This window comes from Carcharhinus amblyrhynchos, unplaced genomic scaffold, assembly GCF_965287045.1.
Source record: "Carcharhinus amblyrhynchos unplaced genomic scaffold, sCarAmb.v2.hapA scaffold_37, whole genome shotgun sequence".
NCBI classification, from domain to species: domain Eukaryota; kingdom Metazoa; phylum Chordata; class Chondrichthyes; order Carcharhiniformes; family Carcharhinidae; genus Carcharhinus; species Carcharhinus amblyrhynchos.
In genome coordinates this window covers 9,524,602-9,547,007 of record NW_027649778.1, presented here as the reverse complement: position 1 = coordinate 9,547,007, position 22,406 = coordinate 9,524,602, and the positions used below count along the sequence as shown (strand labels likewise).

The 22,406-nt window shown below is 48.3% G+C and overlaps 1 protein-coding gene across 3 annotated transcripts in view; it reads right to left on the bottom strand.

Annotated features, from left to right (window-relative positions):
- The window catches only part of LOC145362284 (RAC-beta serine/threonine-protein kinase), a 109,343-nt gene that overhangs the window by 4,190 nt on the left and 82,747 nt on the right, over positions 1-22,406 (bottom strand). For all 3 annotated transcript variants that reach the window (XM_080218372.1, XM_080218371.1, XM_080218373.1), the window contains 8 exons: positions 20,991-21,102; positions 18,031-18,184; positions 17,018-17,149; positions 15,907-15,972; positions 9,740-9,808; positions 7,658-7,780; positions 6,741-6,869; positions 5,251-5,465 (listed from right to left, as the gene is read on the bottom strand). In XM_080218372.1, the coding sequence (XP_080074498.1) occupies positions 5,251-5,465; positions 6,741-6,869; positions 7,658-7,780; positions 9,740-9,808; positions 15,907-15,972; positions 17,018-17,149; positions 18,031-18,184; positions 20,991-21,102 (1,000 nt within the window). The remainder of the gene's footprint in view (positions 1-5,250; positions 5,466-6,740; positions 6,870-7,657; positions 7,781-9,739; positions 9,809-15,906; positions 15,973-17,017; positions 17,150-18,030; positions 18,185-20,990; positions 21,103-22,406) is intronic.

Here is a 22,406-nt window from a genome sequence, read left to right as displayed (position 1 = left end):
GCACAGCCTCTCTGCTGAGGGGACATGGAATGATTGGCAGTACCTTGCTGCTGCTCGCACGAAGGATGGCTTGCCACTGGAAAGCTGCACTTCTGACATCTAGCGGTACCAAAAGGAGAGGGGCACGGTGGTATTGTCACTGGACCAGTAATCCAGAGACCTGCGGTAATGCTCTGGGGACTGGGGTTCAAATCCCACTATGACAGATGGCGTAACTGGAATTCAATAAAAATCTGGAATTAAGAATCTACCGATGACCGTGAAACCATTGTCGATTGTTGGAAAAACCCATCTGGTTCATTGGTGTCCTTTGGGGAAGGAAATCTGCCACCCTTACCCGGTCTGGCCTACACGTCCACAGCAACGTGGTTGCCTCTTAGGGCAATAAATGCTGACCCAGCCAGCCACGTCCACATCCCATGAATGAATTGAATTAGTGGAAATGGACTTGGTCACTGCATTGTCATGCCTGCTTCTCAACATTGGCTCAGTCCCAATTTCTCCATAGTCAACTCCAGTTGTCCTGCACCCAGACTTATCTCCTCATTTGGGAAGGAGAATCCTTTGACTATTGGACCGTTGGCAAAAGACAAGTCTAAGCTCTCGACATATGGACTGCGGAGTTTTTTTAAAATTAATTTGCTGGTTAGTATTTATTGCCCATCCTTAGTTGCCCTTGGAGGGCAGCTGAGAGTTAACCACGTTGCTGTGGCACTGGAATCATATGTAGGTATGGATGACAGCTTTCCTTCCCTAAAGGAATCAGATGGGTTTTCCGAATATCATGGTCATCAGTAGATCCTTAATTCCAGATTTCTTTTATTGAATTCAAATTCCATCATCTGCTGCGGCGAGATTCGAACCCGGGTCCCCCGGAACGTTAGCTGATTTCCTGGATTAAATAGTCTAGTCATAATACCACTAGGCCATCGCCTCCCCGTGCCAGGAAGATAGGAGCAGATGGAGGACAATGAGTCCAAAAAGCCTGCGCTGCCATAAGTTCATAAAATCAGCAGCAGAATTAGACCATTCGGCCCATCAAGTCCACTCTGACGTTCGATCATATCGTATATGCTCCTCGTCCCCACTTTCCTGCCTACCAACCCATTACCAACTAAAAATCTGTCTAACTCCTCCTTAAATGAGTCGCAAAAACCCAGCTTGCAGGTGCAGCAGGTGGTCAGGAAGGCGAATGGGATGCTGGCCTTCATAGCGAGGGGGATTGAATATAAAAGTAGGGAGGTCTTGCTGCAGCTGTATAGGGCATTGGTGAGGCCGCAGCTGGAGTACTGTGTGCAGTTTTGGGCGCCGCACCTGCGCAAGGATATTTTGGCCCTGGAGGGAGTGCAGAGGAGGTTTACTAGGCTGATACCGGAGTTGAGGGGATTGAGCTATGAGGAGAGGCTGAATAAACTAGGCTTGTACTCGTTAGAGTTTAGAAGAATGAGGGGAGATCTCATTGAGACGTATAAGATGATGAATGGGATGGATAGGATAGAGGTGGAGAGACTCTTCCCGCTCAAAAAAGACAGTAGGACTAGGGGGCACAGCCTCAAGATAAAGGGGAGGCGGTTTAGAACGGAGTTGAGGAGGAACTTCTTCACTCAAAGGGTGGTGAATCTCTGGAATTCTCTGCCCGTTGAAGTGGTGGAGGCTGCCTCGCTAAATATTTTTAAGAAGCGGGTTGATGGGTTCTTGATAAGAGAGGGGATTAAGGGTTATGGGGAGAGGGCGGGAAAGTGGAACTGAGCCACAACAGATCAGCCATGATCTTATTGAATGGCGGGGCAGGCTCGAAGGGCTAGATAGCCTACTCCTGCTCCTATTTCTTATGTTCTTATGTTCATCCACCGCACTTTGAGGGAGCGAATTCCACTGATTCACAACCCTTTGGGAGAAGTAGTTTCTCCTCCAACTCTGTTCTAAGTTTGCTGCTCCTTATCCTAGGATCATGACCTCTCATCCTAGAATGTCCCACAAGAGGAAGCATCTGCTCCACCTCTACTTTATCCAGACCTTTTATCATCTTGTATACCTCAATTTGATATCCCCCCATTCTTCTAAACTCGAGGGTCTGGGCCTAAACTGTTCAATCTCTGTTCATATGACAAACCCCTCATCTCTGGTATCAACCTAATGAACCTCCTCATTCAATGAAATTGCGGCTGATCAGTAATTTAATTCCATATCCAAATTTCAAGTTGACTATTATCCCATATCTCTTCATACCCAAATCGGCCAAACACAGCTGCAATTGTCATTTACGGAAGAGAGTTTCCGATTTCTACCACAGAACTGCTTCCCAATTTTACTCTCAAAAGGCTGCCTCTAATTTCCAGACTCTGGACCTCCCAAGTCCTATCGGTTGGTCATTGCAAAGAGTTTATTTCAATCAACCTCAACAGTTCCCTTTAGGGCTTTAGTCAAATCTTCCCTCGACCTTCTAAACTCCATGGAATATGTTCAGAATCAGAATGCCATGCAATGCAGGAGACCATTCGGCCCATCGAGCCTGCACCGACAATGATCCCATCCAGGCCCTATCCCTGTCACTTAATGTATTTACCCCCGACACTAAGGGGCAATTTTTTAGGGCTAATCCACCTAACCCAGACATCTTTCATAGAATCCTACAGTGCAGAAGGCCATTCGGCCCATCGAGTCTGAACCAACCACTATCCCCATAACCCCATGCATTTACCCTAGCTTGTCCCCCTGACACTAAGAGGCAATTTAGCATGGCCAACTCAACTAACCCACACATCTTTGGACTGTGGGAGGAAACCGGAGCAGCGAAAGTTGAAAGGGGATCTGACAGAGGTGTATAAGATTATGAAGGGCACAGATCGGATGGATAGGAGAGGGGTCAATAACCAGCAAAACAGTTAAAGGCTGAGAGGGCAGTAGAGAGACTTTTTTTTACTCAGAGCGTGATGGGAGTCTGAAGCTCTCTGCCTGAAATGGTGGCTGAGTCTCTTGTAACATTTAGGAAGTATTTAAATATTCACTAGCACTGCCGTAACTTCTAGGGCTATAGGTCAAGTAGTGTAGTCAGATCTTTGTTGACCCGCATGGACGTGATGCTGAATGGTCTCTCTTTGCACTGTAAATGGATCTATAAAACGTCCTGCTACATGAAGTAAGTGGGATTAATTTTGCGCTAGACGGAGTGTGTTGCTAGGGAATAGCGCATGTATCTCCAACCCTTACACTCAGCAGTCTGCCTGGAGTAGAGTTGGTAGCTGGAGGTGTGCACAGTGACTGACCCATTTCACCTCCAGTCCCCCCCACCTCCTGAAGGTGCTAACTACAGATTCATGGCTACAGGTTCTATGGATATTGGCTTCCTTCATCCTTCCTTGGTGAGTCCTCTCTATTGCAGGGGCACAAGATAATTATCAGTTTTTTAAAGTTTAGTTAGTAGTGTCAAAAGTAGGCTTACATTAACATTGCAATGAAGTTACTGTGAAAATTCCCCAGTCGCCACATTCTGATGCCTGTTGGGGTAACACTGAGGGAGAATTTAGCACGGCCAATGTACCTAACCAGTGCGTCTTTCGGGCTGTGGGAGGACACTGGAGCAACCGGAGGAAACCCTTGCAGTCATGGGGAGAACATGCAGATTCCACACAGGCAGTGACCCAAGCCAGGAACTGAATCCAGGTCCCTGGTACTGTGAGTCAGCAGTGCTAATCACTGTGCCGCCTGGGAATCATGGCTGTACTTTTCCATTCGCAACTGCTTGGATCACCTGAGTGGTCACAGGCCAGAGGTCAAACCTGTAACCTTTCTGATCCACACAGCTCAGCGTGCAAGCCCAGACAACCCTCACTGCAGGTTTCACTAGAGGCATCAATCACTCATTTAGACACTTGGTGATATGCGCAGTTAGTCAGCACAGAAAAGGCCCTTCAGCCCATCCAGTCTGCACCAACAATAACTAACACTAAAGGTGCACTAATCCTATATCCCTGAATGTTACGATGTTTTAAGTGCTCATCCAAACAGTTTTTCTTTAAAGGTTGTAGCTTTCCAGCCTCCTTCCCAGGCACTGCATTCCAGATTACCACCACTCTCTGAATGAAAAAATGTTTTCTCAAATCCCCTCAATAACTTGCTCCTAAAACTAAACCCCCTCGTGATTGACCCCTCAAATGAGGGGGACAGCTGCTTCCTACTCACGCTGCAAACCCGTCATAGCCTTACGCACCTCAACCATGCTCCCCGCACCCCACCCCCCTCAGCCTTCTCTGCTCCAGACAAAACAATCCAAGCCGATTCAGTCTCTCCTTATAGCTCAAATGCTCCATCCCAGGCAACATCCTGGTGAACCACCACTGTAACCCCTCTAGTGCAATCACATCCTTCCTATAGTGAGGTGTTTGGTCAGGCAGTGCAGTAACTACATTTACCTTAAACTAGCACTTTGTAGGATCAGTTAGCAAACCAAATCTGGTATCGGATCACGAGATGTTAGGGTAGGTGTCTAAAAGCTTGGTCAAAGCAGTAGGTATTCAGGAGGGTGTGAAAGCAGGAAAGAGAGGCAGTGAGGTTTAGGGAGGAAGTCCAGAGTTCAGGGACAGTGCTGGAGTGAGGGGAAGTGGGAAAAGGACAAAGGATTTTGAGTAGACACCAGGTAAAGAGAGTGGCATGGTGGTTAGCACTGCTGGCTCTCAGCGCCACTGATCTGGGTTTGATTCCTGACTTGGTCACTGTCTGTGCAGAGTCTGCAGGCTCTCCCCATGTCTGCGTGCTCCAGTTTCCTCCACAATCCGAACGATGTAGTTTGGCGCACTGGCTGTGCTAAATTCTCTCGGTGTTACCTGAACAGGCGCCAGAGTGTGGGGACTGGGGGATTTTCACAGGAACTTCAATGCAGTGTTAATGTCAGCCTACTTGTGACACAAATAAATAAAGCTTAAACCAAGCCCATGAAATGATTGTGGATGAGAGTAATGAAATGAGAAGAGCCACACTATTGTGAGTGAGTTCCACTTTGAAATGAAAAGGTCAAACAGCGCAATGATCTCGATAGCGGCCGTCACTCGTATTGTACGCAGAGTTGCTGCGGACCTGTTTGAGAGGTTAATTGTGGACATGCTGGGGAGATGGGTGCAGGGACAGCAAGGGTCGACTGCAAAGAACTTCACCTGGCAGGGGCAGTCAGACCAAGTTGACCGGACTGCTGCACAAGGGCTTGACAACTGTGATTTAAGAAGACATTTGCCCGGGAGATTCTGTAACTCTTACCTCTGTTTGGGGTCTTTCTTTAAGAGCCCCGACAGAAGGGATTTGGCTTCAGGCGACAAGGTGCGAGGGAACCGAATCTCCTCCATGAGGATCAGCTCGAAGAGCTTCTCGTGGTCCTGGTTGTAGAAGGGCAGCCGCCCGCACATCATCTCGTACATCACCACGCCGAGACCCCACCAGTCTACAGCTCGGCCATAGTCATTGTCTTCCAGCACCTGGGGTGGGACAAGAGGGATAATCAGGGTACATTGCTGGGTCAGTGCTATTCAAACACCAGTAACTTCACCCCGTTCCCCTCCCTGCACGAACACTGGGGGTAAAGGAACTCTGCCTGGTCTCAGCACTCTGAACATTGCAGCAACATTCATGCATGGGTAATTGCAAATGATACTAATCACCACCTAACTCCCGAGGCCAGAGGACAGTCACTTTACAGAACCCAGGCAGTGCTCTCAGTCTGCTCCTGCGGAGGTTTGTACAGTACTGCTGTGGAGGGAGGGATCATAGAATTCCTAAAGTGCAGGATGAGGCCATTCAGCCATTCAGCCTGCACCAACAACATTGATCATAGAATCATACAGTGCAGAAACAGGCCCTTCGGCCCATCGAGTCTGCACTGACCATAATCCCACCCAGGCCCTACCCCCACATGCCTACAATATTTTACCCGCTAATCCCTCTAACCTACGCATCTCAGGACACTAAGCGGCAATTTTAGCAAGGCCAATCAACCTAACCCGCACAGCTTTGGACTGTGGGAGGAAATTGGAGTACCCGGCGGAAACCCACGCAGACATGAGGAGAATGTGCAAACTCCACACAGACAGTGACCCGAGCCAGGAATCGAACCCAGGTCCCTGGAGCTGTGAAGCAGCTGTGCTAACCACTGTGCTGCTACCGTGCCGCCCACAACGATCAAACCCAGGCCTTATCCCCGTAACCCCACACATTTAACCTGCTATTGCCCCGGACATTGAGCGGCAATTTAGCATGGCCAATTCACCTTATTTGCTCATCTCTGGATCTAAGGGGCAATTCAGCATGGCCAATCCACCCAATGTGCACACCTTTGGACACTAAGGTGCAATTTAGCACAGCCAATGCACCTAACCTTGGAAGGAACCTGGAGCACCCGGAAGAAACCCACGCAGACACGGGGAGAAGTGTAGACGACACACAGACAGTGACCTAAGCTGGGAATCAAACTCAGGTCCCTAGTGCTGTGAGGCAGCAGTTCTAACCTCTGTGCCACATCAGAGAAAACAAGGCCGCTAATCCTTGATCCTTGATGCAGTGAGACACTCTCACTGCATCAGCTGAAGCTTCTGAATGGTTTGTTAACCTTGTTGTCAGACCATAACCACTTCCCAACCGTATGAATGAAAAAAAAACAGCACTAGCGTTTGGGGCAAAAGATGATATTGGGCAAAGAGTTAGTGAATAGCAAATTAACCACATTTTGCTCAGTGTAAGGTCGGAGATGTCCTAACCTCAGGTGCCAGGTACTCTGGAGTGCCACAAAAGGTCTTCATGGTGGCTCCATCTGTAATTCCCTCTTTACACAGGCCGAAGTCTGTGATCTTGATATGCCCATCTTTGTCCAACATGAGATTTTCCAGCTGAAAGGAGAAACAGAATTCGATGCTGGGATTAATACTGTTGTCTCTCTGCTCCTGGCAACCTCAACTGGATGGACTCTTAACCTCTGAAATTCCCATGCTAAACTTCCCCGATCTCTCCTCCGTCACTCCATTTCTTCAAAGCTGCCTCTCTGTCCACTCTGGGTTCGATGCTGTTCCTTCAGCCCCAGCGGCAAGGTTATTAGGAGCTTTGTCTGTACATTAAAGATTTATCTAAACCCAGCAGTTGTTACAGATTTTGGAATTATAGAATCTCTACAGTGCAGGAGGCGCCCATTCAGCCCATCGAGACTGCACTGACTCTTACCCAGCCTTACCACATAATCTGGGTGATCTTCATTGATGATCATAATGAATGGTCAAGCAGATTTGAAGGGCTGAATGGCCTACTCCTGCTTTGAGTTTCTATGTAACCCATGTACTTATCCTGCTAATGCCCCCAACCTATACATCTTGGGAGACGAAGGGGCAATTCAGCATGGCCAATCCGCTTAACCTGCACATCTTTGGACATTAAGCAGTTTAGCATGGCCAATCTATCCAACATATCTTTTGGACTGTGGGAGGAAACTGGACCATCTGGAGGAAATGCACGCAGACATGGGGAGAAAGAGCAGACTCCACACAGAGGACGGAATTGCACCCGGGTCCCTGGCACTGAGAGGCAGCAATCCCCACTCCACCCTCTCACTTACACTCCCAACTGCTTTGCACTGAATGGATACCAGTGGATCAGAAGCCATCCCAGCACATGATCCAATACCAACCTTCAGATCTCTGTAGACCACGTTTTTATCATGCAGATAATCCAGAGCAGACACGATCTCAGCCCCGTAAAAGCGTGCGCGGTCCTCGGTGAAAACACGCTCTCTCGAGAGGTGGAAGAAAAGCTGGGAGAGAGAAAAGTTGGGGGGGGGGGGGTGGGGTGGGGTTGGAGAATAAATATCAAACATACACAGTAACAGAAGGGACCATTCGGCCCCTCAACATCTGTTCCATCATTCAATTAGATCAGTAGCAGGCAACCTGAGGTAGAGGCGGAAGCAGTGGGGGGCATCTGGGTTCTGAGTGGCCCCCCACCAGACATTTTGTTGACTGTTGTCCACACGCAGGATTGCCATATTCTGCTGATTTCCATCCATGTAGTTTTTTTCCTGCCGGTGTGACTGAAGTGATTTGAATGTAGAGCGAGAGTGAGTGAAGTGAGGTGCATACTGTTGCTCGCAACACTGACTGTGAGAGCCGTGTGCTCCCCGTGTCGAAAGTGTCAATATTTCTTTTGTTTTTGAAGTAGATGAGAGTTCCATTAATATATAAATGAAGCATTTTCTATAAGTCATGAAATATTCGGCGAGTAATAGAAGTGTTTAATTTTACTCATGGAGTCACAGTAGTTGAACAAGCCCAATTCCAATCTTATTCATTGAAACTGTTACACCGTATTCCAAAATCAAAGTCCGTTTTAGAGTGGGCAAGAGCACTGACCCTTGGGGAACACAACTTTCTACCAACCTCTAGTCTGAAAAAAATCCCTCCAGAACAGCACAGTTGGTGTGCCCGCACCACATGGACTACAGCAGTTTACTATCTTCTTGGGGGCAAATAGCGATGGGCAATGCTAGTCTTCCCCGCAAAGGCTTTGAACACATTAAAAAAGAGCACTGAAACACTGTCAGCACTCCCTATAGTTTGGAGAAAACAATACAGGTCAGGGGAGGGACATTAACCGATAGAAACCTTCTCTCTGACGCCCAAAGGAGGCCCAGGTTGGAGGCCCACTCTGTGCCAAGTTATGCGACCCGAGCTCTCTGGTTGGAGCAGGGCAGGGTGAAATCACGCCCCAGAACTAAATTTAAATGGAACTTTAGAGGCCCCAGCTTCAGTCGGCCTCTGTGCGGGGAAAGCTGATCTGTATTGGCATGAGGATGGAGTGGCTTTGCCAGGTGTTGCAGTGGGGCCTCTCGGTGTGTGGGAATAGAGTAACAGGCAGCTCAGATTGGGACAGGAAGGCAACTGTGGGCCTGGGTGGGTGATGCTGACACTCCAGCAAGTTGGCCTTAATGAACTCCACCGCCGGCTCACAGCTTTATCCAATGCAAATTTGTAATTTGGACATAGTTCTTTTTTAAAATCATCTTTGGGACATGGGCGTCGTTGGCTGGAACAGCATTTATTGCCCATCTCTAGTTGCCCTTGAACTCAGTCTCTCACTTGATCATTTCAGAGGGACAGTTGAGAGTCAATTGCTGTGGCTTTGAAGTCACATGTAGGCCAGACCGGGTAAGGACAGCAGATTTCCTTTTCGAAAGGGACATTCGTGAACCAGATGGGCTTTTCTGACAATGGTTTCATGGTCATCAGTAGATTCTTAATTCCGCACTTTTTTTAAAAATCGAATTCAAATTCCACCATCTGCCGTGGCAGGATTCGAACCCGGGCCCTTAGGACATTAGCCGAGTTTCTGGATTAACTGTCCAGTGATAATACCACTAGGTCATTGCCTCCCCGGGGGACATGAACGCACAGCCACTGGCCTGTTCACCCAGTCACTATCACCCACGCATGATTACACATCCGGGAGGCAGCAGCAGGAGAATCTCAATTCACCTCAACTACCACAAGCTAACACTGAGCCCAGGTTCCTGTCCCTAATCGCTGCCTGGGGACTCTCTTCGGAAGGGTTGGCAGCAAAAGAGGCTGGCACTGGGCTACCTGGTGGGAGAGCCAGCTGATGGACGACTTGGGCAAGGTCGTCCAGAGACTGCTGGCGGCAGTGGAACACTGATCCAAGCCGACACTTGGATAGCTTCAGCCAAGGGGAGAAATGGAGAGAACAGCATAAAACTTACCTCTCCACCATTGGCGTACTCCATGACAAAACATAATCGATCACTGGTCTGAAATGCATACTTCAACGTCTGTGGAGGGAGTGGGGAGAAGAGTATTAGTGAAAACACACCCAAGAACCAACAATGCCATTACAAAGAGGAAAAAAATGCATTTATGTAGCACCTTCCATCACCACAGGGAACTTTTTTTTAAAATACATTCATGGGATGTGGCCTTCGCTGTGCGCCAACATTTATTACCCATCCTTAGCTGGCCCTTGAATGGAGGGACTTGCAAGGCCACTTCAGAGGACATTTTAAGAGTCAACCACGTTGCTGCGGCTCTGAACACATGTAGGCTAGACCATGTAAGGATGGCAGATCTCCTCCCACAGGAGACATTAGTGAATCAGATGGGTTTTTACATCAATCGACAATGGTTAAATGATCGGTGGGATCTGTACACCCAGCTGAGGGGGTAGATAGGTTTAATGTCTTGTCTGAAATACGGCGCCTGCAACAATGCAACATTTCCTCAGTACTGCACTACATTTGTGTGTTCTGATCCTGGATTCATTGGATCCCTACAGTGCAGAGGAAGCCATTCAGCCCATCGCATCTGCACCAACTCCCCAAAGAGCATCTTACCCAGGGCCTATCCCTTAAACCCCACACGTTTACCCATAACCTGCACATTTTTGGGGCAATTTAGCATGGCTAGTCCCACTAACCTACACATCTTTGGAGCGTGGAAGGAAACCTACACAGCCACAGGAAGAACATGAAAACAGTCACCCAAGGCTGGAATCGAACCCAGGTCCACAACACTAAGAGACAGCAACGCTAACCACTACGTCACTGTGCGTTATGGGGCTTACACCCACACCTTTCTGACTAAGAGGCCACCCACTAAATCACAGCTGACAACAGTACAGATCAAGAACAACACAGCCGTTTATGGATATGTGAAAGTTCAAAAGACATTTGATAGCATACCAGATAGTAGACTTGTTAGCAAAGTGGTAGTGCATCGACTAGCAGGACTGTGGCAGTGAGGGTCTGACACTAACTCAGAGGCAAAGCCAAGGAGAGTGGCAAATGGTAGATTTTTGGACAGGAGGCAAGAGGACATTGGTGTCATAGAGGTTTACAGCATGGAAACAGGCCCTTTGGCCCAACTTGTCCATGCCGCCCTTTCTTTTTTAAAACCCCTAAGCCAATCCCAATTGCCCGCATTTGGCCCATATCCCTCTATATCCATCGTACCCACGTATCTATCTAAATACTTTTTAAAAGACAAAATTGTCCCTGCCTCTACTCCTACCACCTCTGGCTGCTTGTTTCAGACACTCACCAACCTCAGAGAAAAAAATTGCCCCTCTGAACACTTTTGAATCCCTCCCCTCTCACCTTCAATCTATGCCCTCTAGTTTTAGACTCCCCTACCTTTGGGAAAAGATAGTGACTATCTAGCTGATCTGTGCCCTTCTATTTTATAGACCTCTATAAGATCACCCCTAAGCCCTATACGCTCCACAGAAAAAAGTCCCAGTCTATCCAGCCTCTCCTTATAACTCAATCCAGCAAGTCCTGGTAGCATCCTAGTAAATCTTTTCTGCACTCTTTCTAGTTTCATAATGTCCTTTCCACAATAGGGTGACCAGAATTGCACACAGTATTCCAAGTGTGGCCTTACCAAATGTCTTGTACAACTTCAACAAGACGTCCCAACTCCTGTGTTCAATGTTCTGACCGATGAAACCAAGCATGTTGAATGCCTTCTTCACCACTCTGTCCACCTGTATCTCCACTTTCAAGGAGCTATGAACATGTACCCCTAGATCTCTTTGTTCTGTAACTCTCCCCAATGTCCTACCATTAACTGAGTAAGTCCCGCCCTGGTTCAATCTACCAAAATGCATCACCTCGCATTTGTCTAAATTAAACTCCATCTGCCATTCGTCAGCCCACTGGCCCAATTGATCAAGGTGTGTGAAAGCATGGGACAGAGTGCATAAAAGATTCATGACAATGATTCCAGGGATCAAGAACTTTTCTTTTATTCATTCATGGGACATGGGTGTCGCTGGCTGGGCCAGCATTTATTGCCCATCTCTAGTTGCCCTTGAAGGGCAGTTGCGAATCAACCACATTGCTGAGACTCTGGAGTCACATGTAGGCCAGACCGGGTAAGGAAGGCAGGTTTCCTTGGATTCTCTGGAGAATCTGGGGTTTTGCTTTCCTGAGAAGAATGGCCAGTAGGGATTCTAAGATTGATAAATTCTACAAGCTTACTGCCTGCTCACTTAACCTGCCTATAGCTCCTGGCAGCTCCTTTTGAATCTTCCCCATAACTTACATTCCCACTTAGCTGTCTACAGTCAGTAAGCTCGGGTATATCGCTCTTAGTCTCTTCCTCATCGGGTGACAGTGGTCAGCATTGCTGCCTCCCAGCGCCAGGGACCTGGGTTAGAATACCAGCCTTGGGTGACTGTCTGTGTGGAGTTAGCACGATCTCCCCACGTCTGTGCAGGATTCCTCTGGATGGTCCGGTTTCCTCCCACAGTCCGAAAGACATTAAGGTTAAGGTGCATTGGCCGTGCTAAGTTCTCCCTCAGTGTACCCGAAGAGGCACTGGAGTGTGGCTCCTAGGGGATTTTCACAGTAACTTCATTGCAGTGTTAATGTAAGCCGACTTGTGACACTAATAGATAAAGTTTAATAATGTAGGTGGAGATAGCTGAGACCCAGCAGGAATCCTTGCAGAAGTCCTAGCCTGTCAACTACACATGTCCCATTTATAGCTTCAATGACTATTCCCCTCACTGTTGTCTACATTTCTTGGGTTCAAATCTTGCAATGAATGTATTTAACGATACCCAACGGTTAACGGGGATAGGAAGGTTAACTTCCTATCCCGTTAACCAACCCTTCAACCATGCTAATAAATTGCACTCTGCTCCTTGAGCCTGAATAGAAATGGTAGATTTTGTTTTTAATCTGGCCCTTGCCTATGGAACTGTGCCATATTGAGAGCTGGGGTACGTGTCCCATCCACACGGTTGGCGACTTCTCTTTACGCTGTCACAGCCTGTTCTGAAGCAGCGCCTTTCCTGGGATATACTGAGAAGTCCTGGGCATTGCTTTCCAGATGGCAGCAGCATGTGAGAAGCTCTTCAGCCTGTGTAAACTACGTCAAAGGGATCTTGCATCTCCCTCAAAGACGGCATTAAGTTACGTGTAATGTGATTCACACGTCACTGCTGCTTATGTAGGTGAATCTCTCCCACAGTCAGAGAGTGTGTGGGACCCATGCTTGTCAGTGACAGTCATTGTGGGGGAAGAGAGTTTTGCTTGCTATGTGGCATTAGGACAAAACGTATAGCACAGGAACAGTGCTGCTCCAATCCTTGGAATTCTCTACTCCACTGGACATCCCATTGCTGAATAAATGTAAAGCTGAGATAGACATTTTTTCTGGTCTCTCATGGAATCGAAGGATACTGGGTAAGTGGAGTGAAGGCCATTGATGGGGTTGGCACGGGTGGCACAGTGGTTAGCACTGCTGCCTCACAGCGCCAGGAACCCGGGTTCAATTCTGGCCTTGGGTCACTGTCTGTGTGGAGTTTGCACATTCTCCCTGTGTTTGCGTGGGTTTCCTCCGGGTGCTCCACGTAATGGGATAGAATAGAATCCCTAGAGTACAGAAAGAGGCCATTCGGCCCATCGAGACTGCACTGACCACACTCTCACCCAGGCCCTACACCTATATCACTACATATTTAGCCACTAATCCCTCTAACCTACACATCTCAGTATACAAGATGATCAAAGGATTAGATAGGGTGGGACAGTGAGAGCCTTTTTCCTCGGATGGTGATGGCTAACACGAGGGGACATAGCTTTAAATTAAGGGGCGGTAGTTAGAGGACGGATGTCAGAGGTAGGTTCTTTACTCAGAGGGTAGTAAGGGCATGGAATGCCCTACCTGCAGCAGTTGTGGACTCGCCAACTTTAAGGGCATTCAAATGGTCAGTGGATAGGCATATGGATAACATTGGAATTGTTTAGGTTAGAGGGTCATTAGATTGTCGCGCCGACCAGTGGAACCATTGAGGGCCGAAAGGCCTGTACTGCGCTGTAATGTTCTATGTTCAGTACACCAAGGGACAATTTTAGCATGGCCAATCCACCTAACCTGCATATCTTTGAACTGTGGAAGGAAAGCGGAGCACCCGGAGGAAACCCACACAGACACGAGGACAATGTGCAAACTCCACACAGACAGTGACCCAAACCGGGAATCGAACCCAGGTCACTGAAGCTGGGAAGCAGCAGTGCTAACCACTGTGCTACCTAGCCGCCCACACTCCAAAGATGTGTGGGTTAGAAGGATTGGCCATGATAAATTGCCCCTTAATGTCAGGGTGATTAGCAGGGTAAACACGTGGGGTTACAGGGTGAGGGCTTGGGTGTGATTTTTGTCAGTACAAGCTCAATGGGCCGAATGGCTTCCTTCTGCACTGTAGGGAATTCTACGATTCACTTCCACCTGAGCGCCCAGGCATCATATTTCATCGGAAAAACGTACCTCTGACAGTGCAGCACTGCCGCAACACTGCATTGGGAGTATTGGTCTGGATTTGGTGTTTGGGTTTGAGGCGAAGGGCTCGAAACCACCCTGCCTGATTCAGGGGGAGACAGGAGTCTATATATCGAGCCACGCGTGACCTGACTCCACGACTTGCCAACGGTCGCCACTATTCCTGCGCTGGTTTAGACACCAAGCGTCAAGGTTACCCAGCTGGTGGGAGAAATACCAAAATCTGGCCAATTGTTTTGCCTCTGCCCTGGCCTAATCCACTGAGGGAGCGGTGCTGGGGAGCTCTACTCAGAACAGAGCAGCTGCACACCTCACGGAGGGGTTGGCGGAGGGAGGTTGGGGGCATCTATACCGGCAGTGAGTAAATAAACATCTACTTATTGAAATAGTCAGCACAGTAGAGAAAAAAGTAAAACACCCCATCACATGGGAGCTGCGTTTACTGTAAATACCACAGCCCCCGTGCCAAGTACATATTTTCATATAAACAGACACGCACACAGGAGAATACAGATCACACCAAGCTCAATCTCATTGCTTTAATTCATTTACGGGATGCGGGCATTGCTAGCTGGGTCAGCATTGCCAATTCCTATCTGCCCTCTGTTTCATAGAAACATAGAACAGTACAGCACAGTACAGGCCCTCAATGTTGTGTCCAGCTATGTCCAAACCCAAGATCAAGCTATCCTGCTCCCTATCATTCTGGTGTGCTCCATGTGCCTATCCAATAACCGCTTGGAAGTTCCCAAACTCCACTATCACAGCAGGCAGTGCATTCCACACCCCAACCACTCTGAGTGAAGAATCTACCTCAGACATTCCTCCTATATCTCCCACCATGAACCTTATAGTTATGCCCCCTAGTAACAGCTACATCCACCTGAGGAAATAGTCTCTGCACGTCCACTCTATCTATCCCCCTCATCATCTTATAAACCTCTATTAAGTCGCCTCTGCTATAAAGGGAAAAGCCCCAGCTTCCTTAACCTTTCCTCATAAGACCTACCCTCCAAACCAGGCAGCATCCTCTGCACTCTCCCAATGCTTCCACATCCTTCTTATATTGAGGTGACCAGAACTGAACACAATATTCCAAATGTGGTCTCACCAACGTCTGGTATAGTTGCAGCATAACCCCACAGCTCAAACTCAAACCCCCTGTTAATAAACGCTAATGCACTATAAGCTTCTTCACAGCTCTATCCACTTGAGTGGCAACCTTCAGGGATCTGTGGATATAAACCCCAAGATCTCTCTGGTCCTCCACATTCCTCAGAAACCTGCTGCTGACCCTGTAATCCGCATTCAAGTTTGTCGGGCATTTAACAGGTAGGCCGGACCAGGTAAAGACAGCAGATTCCCTTCCCTAAAGGGGCATTACTGAACCAGATGGGTTTTGCGACAATCGACAGTAATTTTACGGTCATCATTAGATTCTTAACTCTAGATGTTATTTTAATTATTGAATTCAGATATCGCCATCTGCCCTGGTGGGATTTGAACCCTAGGTCTTACTCAGTGTCTCTGATTACTAGTCCAGTGACAACACCACTACGTCCCCGGCAGCGATTTCAGCACTTACTGTTAAGAACGGATGCCGTGTATTCTGTAAGACTCTGCTCTCTGTTACAGTGTGGGCAACTTCATCCTGAGATAAGCAAAAACAAGCATGAATGTTTAGATACAGCTCTGAATTTAAGAAGCACCGATTCTCACAGGGACCTGAATTGCAGGGTCTCCCGAGGGAGGAGGGAGTAGGGGGGAACACATCTTTGCAGGCATTGACTTCTGTGGTCACTGTCCTCACTGGGGAACGGGGGACAAAGATGTAGGATAATTGGCAAAAAGCAGTGTGGAGATTGGAGGGTTTCCTCTTTTCAAAAGTGAATCGCTTCTGTTCAGAACACGCTGCCTGAAAGGGTGGCAGAAAAGCAGCTTTCGAAAGGGAACTACACAAATACTTCGAAAGAGGGAGATTTGCAGGGGAGAGGAGTGGCTAGCACTGGTGGTATGGGCCAAATGGCCTTGTCCTGTGCCATATCATGCTATGACGAATACCAATCCCACGAGAGTGGCCAAGTGCGAACAAGGGAAGGAAGCCAGCTTGACTGGGTGTTCGAATAAATCATTGGGGCCTTTCAAAGCTTGTTTGGACACTTCGATCCACTGGTTGTAAAGACATTGGGTAGGATTTTCCAGCACAACCTCATCGCGTGTTTGTCGGCGGGGGTAGGGGGACGACAGCTTGCCATTGGGCAGGACCTTTCAGTCTCACCAACGTCTCGACAGTTTTGCGTAGCCCAGACGGCCCACCGCAGCGAGGGCTGGAAAACCTTGCCCATTGGACGTGGTCGCAGAGTGGGAGGAGGGAGCAAAAGAGAAGTTAAACGAGAGTCAGGAAGCCTCCAATAGAGTACAAAGAGAAGTGGGGCGGGACAGGGATAGGCGGGTTACCAATGGCACGAGCAAGTGCAGGTAAGTGGCATCAGAACTTTCAGGAATCTTTGCTCAGTCAGAATTGGCCACCCTAGTTGGGGAATGACGGAAGCAGAGATAAGGAGAGCAGCGAGTTTCATAAAAATTCCACACAGCGCTGCCGATATGGGTGTGGAGTGTCACGGATCACTGACACTGACAGACAGTGACCGAAACAAACTTTCTTCTCTAAACGGATCCCAAAAGTAAATACTCACTTTTGCGATAATTACTTCTTTGCGTAAAATCTTCATGGCGTAATACCGCCCTGTGGCCTTCTCTTTAACCAGGATAACTTTGCCAAAGGTGCCCTTCCCCAGTAACTTTAAATAGTCAAAATCGTTCATCGTCTGGAATCAGAAAAACACAGCAGTTAACTCCGTCACGGCACTTGTTTATTTGGATGTAACAGCACGGATGGTTAGATCAAACACAAGGCAGGACTGGGTCAAAAGGGCAGTGCTCTGCTTCACCCATCCAGTAAAAATAAAACCACCCCGTCATTCGCTCACCTCACCGGAACTCAATGAAGACAGTGGGGTGCAGCCTGTTTCTGTGCCAGCGGGCATATTAGCACATGGTGTGACAACGTGTGTTCCAGGCGGGCATTGCCTCATTCAGCTGCTGTTACTAAGTGGGCCATTTCCATCATTCCTGCTCCCCACTCCAGGAGATATAGCAATGTGCAAGCTCCCAGCAGACAGAAAATACAAAGCTTCAAACGGGTCTGAACCCCCAAATCTGATCAGATGTCTTGATCAGAAAATGGGGGGATGGGCTGGGGTATTGGGGGAGGGAGAAGAGAGCAAAACACCCAATCCCACTAGGTCTGCTCCGCTAACTAGGGTGCCATAGTGGTCAGGGCTGCTGCTTCACAGCACCAGGGACCCGTGTTCAATTCTTCGAGTTCACTGACTTGAGTCACTGCCTGTGTAGAGTTTTCACCTTCGCCCCATATCTGCATGGGTTCCCTCCAGATGCTCCGGTTTCCTCCTACAGTCCAAAGATGTGCGATTAGGTGGATTGGCTGTGCTAAATTGCACCTTAGTGCCCCAAGATGAGAGTTGGGGGGGGGGGGGGGGTGGTGGAATTAGCTGAATAAATGTGTGGGGGTTACAGGGATAGTGCAGAGGGGTGGGCATGAGTAAAATGCTCAGAGAGTCGGTGCAGAGTCGATGGGCTGAATGGCCTCCGCCTACACCACAGAGATCTAGGATAAGCCACTACTAACCACTTTATTCCGTGATTTCAAGATTGACACCTCCATCTCTTCCATCCCGGAGGTGTCACTGGGCGAGCCACACTTGACATCCATGGCATCATCTCCTGGTTCCTGGTGCTTTAAGCTGTTTGCGACAGTCTGGATGGCTCTTGTCCACTCCTCTCTAGAAACACAGCGGTATGCAGGGTCAGTGACAGCTGTCCCATCTCAATTAGAGCCTCCCTCACCTACAAGTGGGCACCCGTATCACACTCTCACAACTGGGCAACAGACCAAACAGTGGCCTTGCAACAGAAATTGGTTTCACCTGGAGCAGCTTGACGTACACGACTCTATGGACACCCGTATGTCCACACTACACAACCTGCAGGCACCCATGCATGCCCAAGCCATGACCTTGCCGGCACCCATGCACGCCACCTGCCCCAAGCAGGCCAACTCTCGACAACACACTCACCCGTGCGCCCCCAACATGACACACTATGGTACCCCCCCCATGCCCGCCCTGCAACGCAACCCCTTGCCACACCCTCTGCACATACCCCAGTCACGTGCCCCTATGCCCAACACCTGACCCACCCCACCCCCACACGTGCCCACAGCCACCCTTCCGCCCGCACCATCCTGGACTTTAGCCCACCATACGTGGTTCCCCCAGAGGAAACCATTAAATCAAAACAACACATTCCCCAGGTAACACAACTGGCCACACCACGTTAGCGACATTCGAAATGTGAGCACTCGCTCACAGCAGGCAACTGGGAAATTTATCTTTCGATTTGTGGCTTTGACCAAAAAAATGGAAAAGGAAAGTAAAGCAACGTTGTTTCAAATCCTATTCGCTTTGTGCAGTGAGGTTCAGAGATGGACTGCTGCTTCCATCACTTCCAGAAACGCTTCCGGATCCCCAAACTAATGGCAACAATCTCTCAGCATCCACCATGTCAACCCCTTCATATCAGAAAGATCGCCTCTCATTCTTCTAAACACCAGAGAATACAGACCCAATTTACTCAGCCTCTCATCATCGGACAAACCCCTCATCGCAAGGGGAACCTTCACTGCACCACCTCCAGTGGAAGTATATTAAATATGGAGACCAAAATTGCGGACAATATTCCAGATGTGGCCCTAAAACTGCATTCCAGATGTGATCCCCTGTACCAAGACTTCTTTATTCCCGTACTCCAATCTCCTTGCAAAAAAGGCCAACATGTCACTGGCCTTCCTAAAGGCTTGCTGCATCTGCATGCTAACTTCCTGCCTTCTCTGTAGCAGCAGACCGAGGGAGCTTTGAAACTCAAAACTCTAACCCTTTAAGAAGATATTTTGATTTTTATTATCACGACCAAAGTGACTTCAATCTTCCACATATGATACGCCAACCACCATCTTGCTGCCAAACACTTAACCAGTCTATGTCTGTCTGTCATCTCTGGCTTGGTGCATTATTAATCGTTGGGAACTTCAAGTTTCTAGGTGCCCAGATCACCAACAACCTGTCACGGTCCCTCCACATTGACACTACTTTCTCAGGGGGTGAAGGAAATTTGTCATGTCACCTAAGACTCTCACCAACTTTTACAGGTGCACCATAGAAAGCATTCTTTTTGGTTGTATCACAGTTTGGTATGGGCTCCTGCTCTGCCCAAGACCACAAGAAACTACAAAGGGTTATGAACGTAGCCCAGTCCATCACGCAAACCAGCCTCCCATCCATTGATTTTGTCTACAGTTCCCGCTACCTTGGAAAAGCAGCCAGCATAATCAAGGATCACCCCCCCCCCCCCCCCCCCCCCCCCCCCCCGCGCCAGACATTCTCTCTTCCACCTTCTCCCGTCGGGAAAAAGGTACAAAAGTTTGAGAACAAGTACCAACCGACTCAAGAACTGCTTCTTCCCTGCTGCCACCAGACATTTGAATGGGTCTACCTCATACAGTTGATCTTTCTCTACACCCTAACTTTGACTGTAACACTACATTCCGGCCCCTCTCCTTTCCTTCTCCCCTATGTACTCTATGAATGGTATGCTTTGTCTGTAAAGCATGCAAGAAACAATACTTTTCACTGTATACAAATACATGTGACAATAAATCAAATCAAAACATTAAGATGGATGACTCACTGCCTCTTCAGCTAAGTCACTAATATAGATTGTAAATAGCTGGGGCCCCAGCACTGATCCTCACATTATCCATCAGAAAAGCCCCTTCCCAAGAGGATATTTGTGAACCAGGTAGGTTTTTACGGCAGTCCAGCAGCCTTGCGATCATTATTAACAAGAACAGCTTTGAATTTATGCCTCCAGAGCTTTATCTGGTACTCTGGATTACGAGCGCAGTATCTTTACCACCATACCTCCTGCTCCCTAAAGGCGAAGGAGCTGAGGGATCTGAAAGATTTCATACCAAAACACTGGGAGATTTCAGGAAGAAATTAATAACGCTTGAGCTGAAAGTGAGGCCAAATGGTATCATCGCTGCACTATTAATTCAGAAACTCAGCTAATGTTCCAGAGACCCGGATTCGAATCCCATCATGGCATACGGTGAAATTTGAATTCAATTTAAAAAAAATCTGGAATTAAGAATCCACCGATGACCATGAAACCATTGTCGGAAAAACCCATCTGGTTCACTAATGTCCCTTTAGGGAAGGAAATCTGCCATCCTTACCCTGTCTGGCCTACACGTGACTCCAGAGCCACAGCAATGTGGTTGACTTTCAAATGGGCAATAAATGCTGGCCCAGCCAGTGATGTCCATGTCCCACAAGTGAATAAAAGGAGGATCAAGGTACGTGTGGGGAAGGGGAAATCAGAATATTGAATTTGATGATCAGCCACGATCCAAACGAAGGGTGAAGCAGGCTCGAAGGGCTGAATGGTCTACTCCTGCTTCTATTTTCTGTGTGTCCCTGCAAAGTGCAAGACTAAAAGGCATTCCCCTCCCCACGTCACTGGCCTCACCGCTCATCCGGTGTATCAACATGGAAGGTCCTCTCAATCACCGTTGTCCACTGCAGGCACCGAATGATAAATGTGTTGGGCCGTGGCCGCTCGGTCTTCATGAGCTGGCATTCTAGTCAGACAGAGAAATACATTGAGAAGTTACTGATCCGCAGGAAAAGGTCAATACTCCACACAGCACAAGTCAACAGCTCAAGCTAGTGCTTATGCTCCACATTTTACTCCATCTCCTCCCATCGGTATATCTTCCTCTTCCTTTCTCTCTCGTGTCTATCTAGTTTTCTCTTCAACGTACCTATGCTTTTTGCCTCAACTGCACCACTCTGCTACTTAAGACGTTTTCCTTGAATTCCCTATTAGTATTATTGGTGAAATCTTATCATAGAATCTCTACAGTGCAGAAGGAGGCCATTCAGCCCATTGAGCCTGCATTGACAACAAATCCACCCAGGCCCTATCCCCGTGACCCCACACATTTATCCTGCTAATCCCTGACACTATGGGGCAATTTAGCACGGCCAATGCCCCTAACTACACATCTTTGGACACTGTGGGGAAATTTAGCACGGCCAATCCCCCTAACTACACATCTTTGGACACTGTGGGGAAATTTAGCATGGCCAATCCCCCTAACTACACATTTTTCAGACTGTGGGAGGAAACCGGAGCACCTGAGGAAACCCATGCAGACACGGGGAAAAGGTGCAAACTCCACACAGACGGTCATCCAAGGCCGGAATCAAACCCGGGTCCCTGGCGCTGAGAGGCAGCAGTGCTAACCATTGTGCCGTCCATGGTTTGCCCCACCAAAACACTGAGAGATTTCAGGAAGAAATTAATGACACGAGGTGAAAGTGAGGCCAAATGGTATCATCGCTGCACTATTAATTCAGAAACACAGCTAACGCTCTGGAGACCCAGGTTCGAATCCCGTCACGGCAGGTGGCGGAATTTGAATTCCCTCAAAACTTTCAAGATGCGTCGAGAAAGCAGTCCCAGCCTGTTCAGTCTTTGATCGGCAGCCGAACTGCCAAAGCCCAAATGCGCACTGTCTCGAAAGCTTTTCCAATGGCTGCCATCTCTTCCTGTCCTCATTGTATGCCAGCGACCGTCTGGCTCATCACCCTTTTCCCCACGGTTAATCAGCAAGAGTCACTGTGAAGTGAGAATCTTCTTGAGGGCAATTAGGGACAGGCAGTAAATGCTAACTGCATCTCATGAACAAAGGAAGGAACTGACACAACCAGTTTGTGCCTGGGATGGGTCTCGGTCTCTGTGAACGTCAAATCCTCTCTGATCTTGTGGAAAGATCCAATCAGGAGGCGATGGCCAAGTGGTATTATCGCTAGACTATCAATGCTGAAACTCACCTAACATCCTGAGGACTTGGGCTCGAATTCCACCACAGCAGATGGT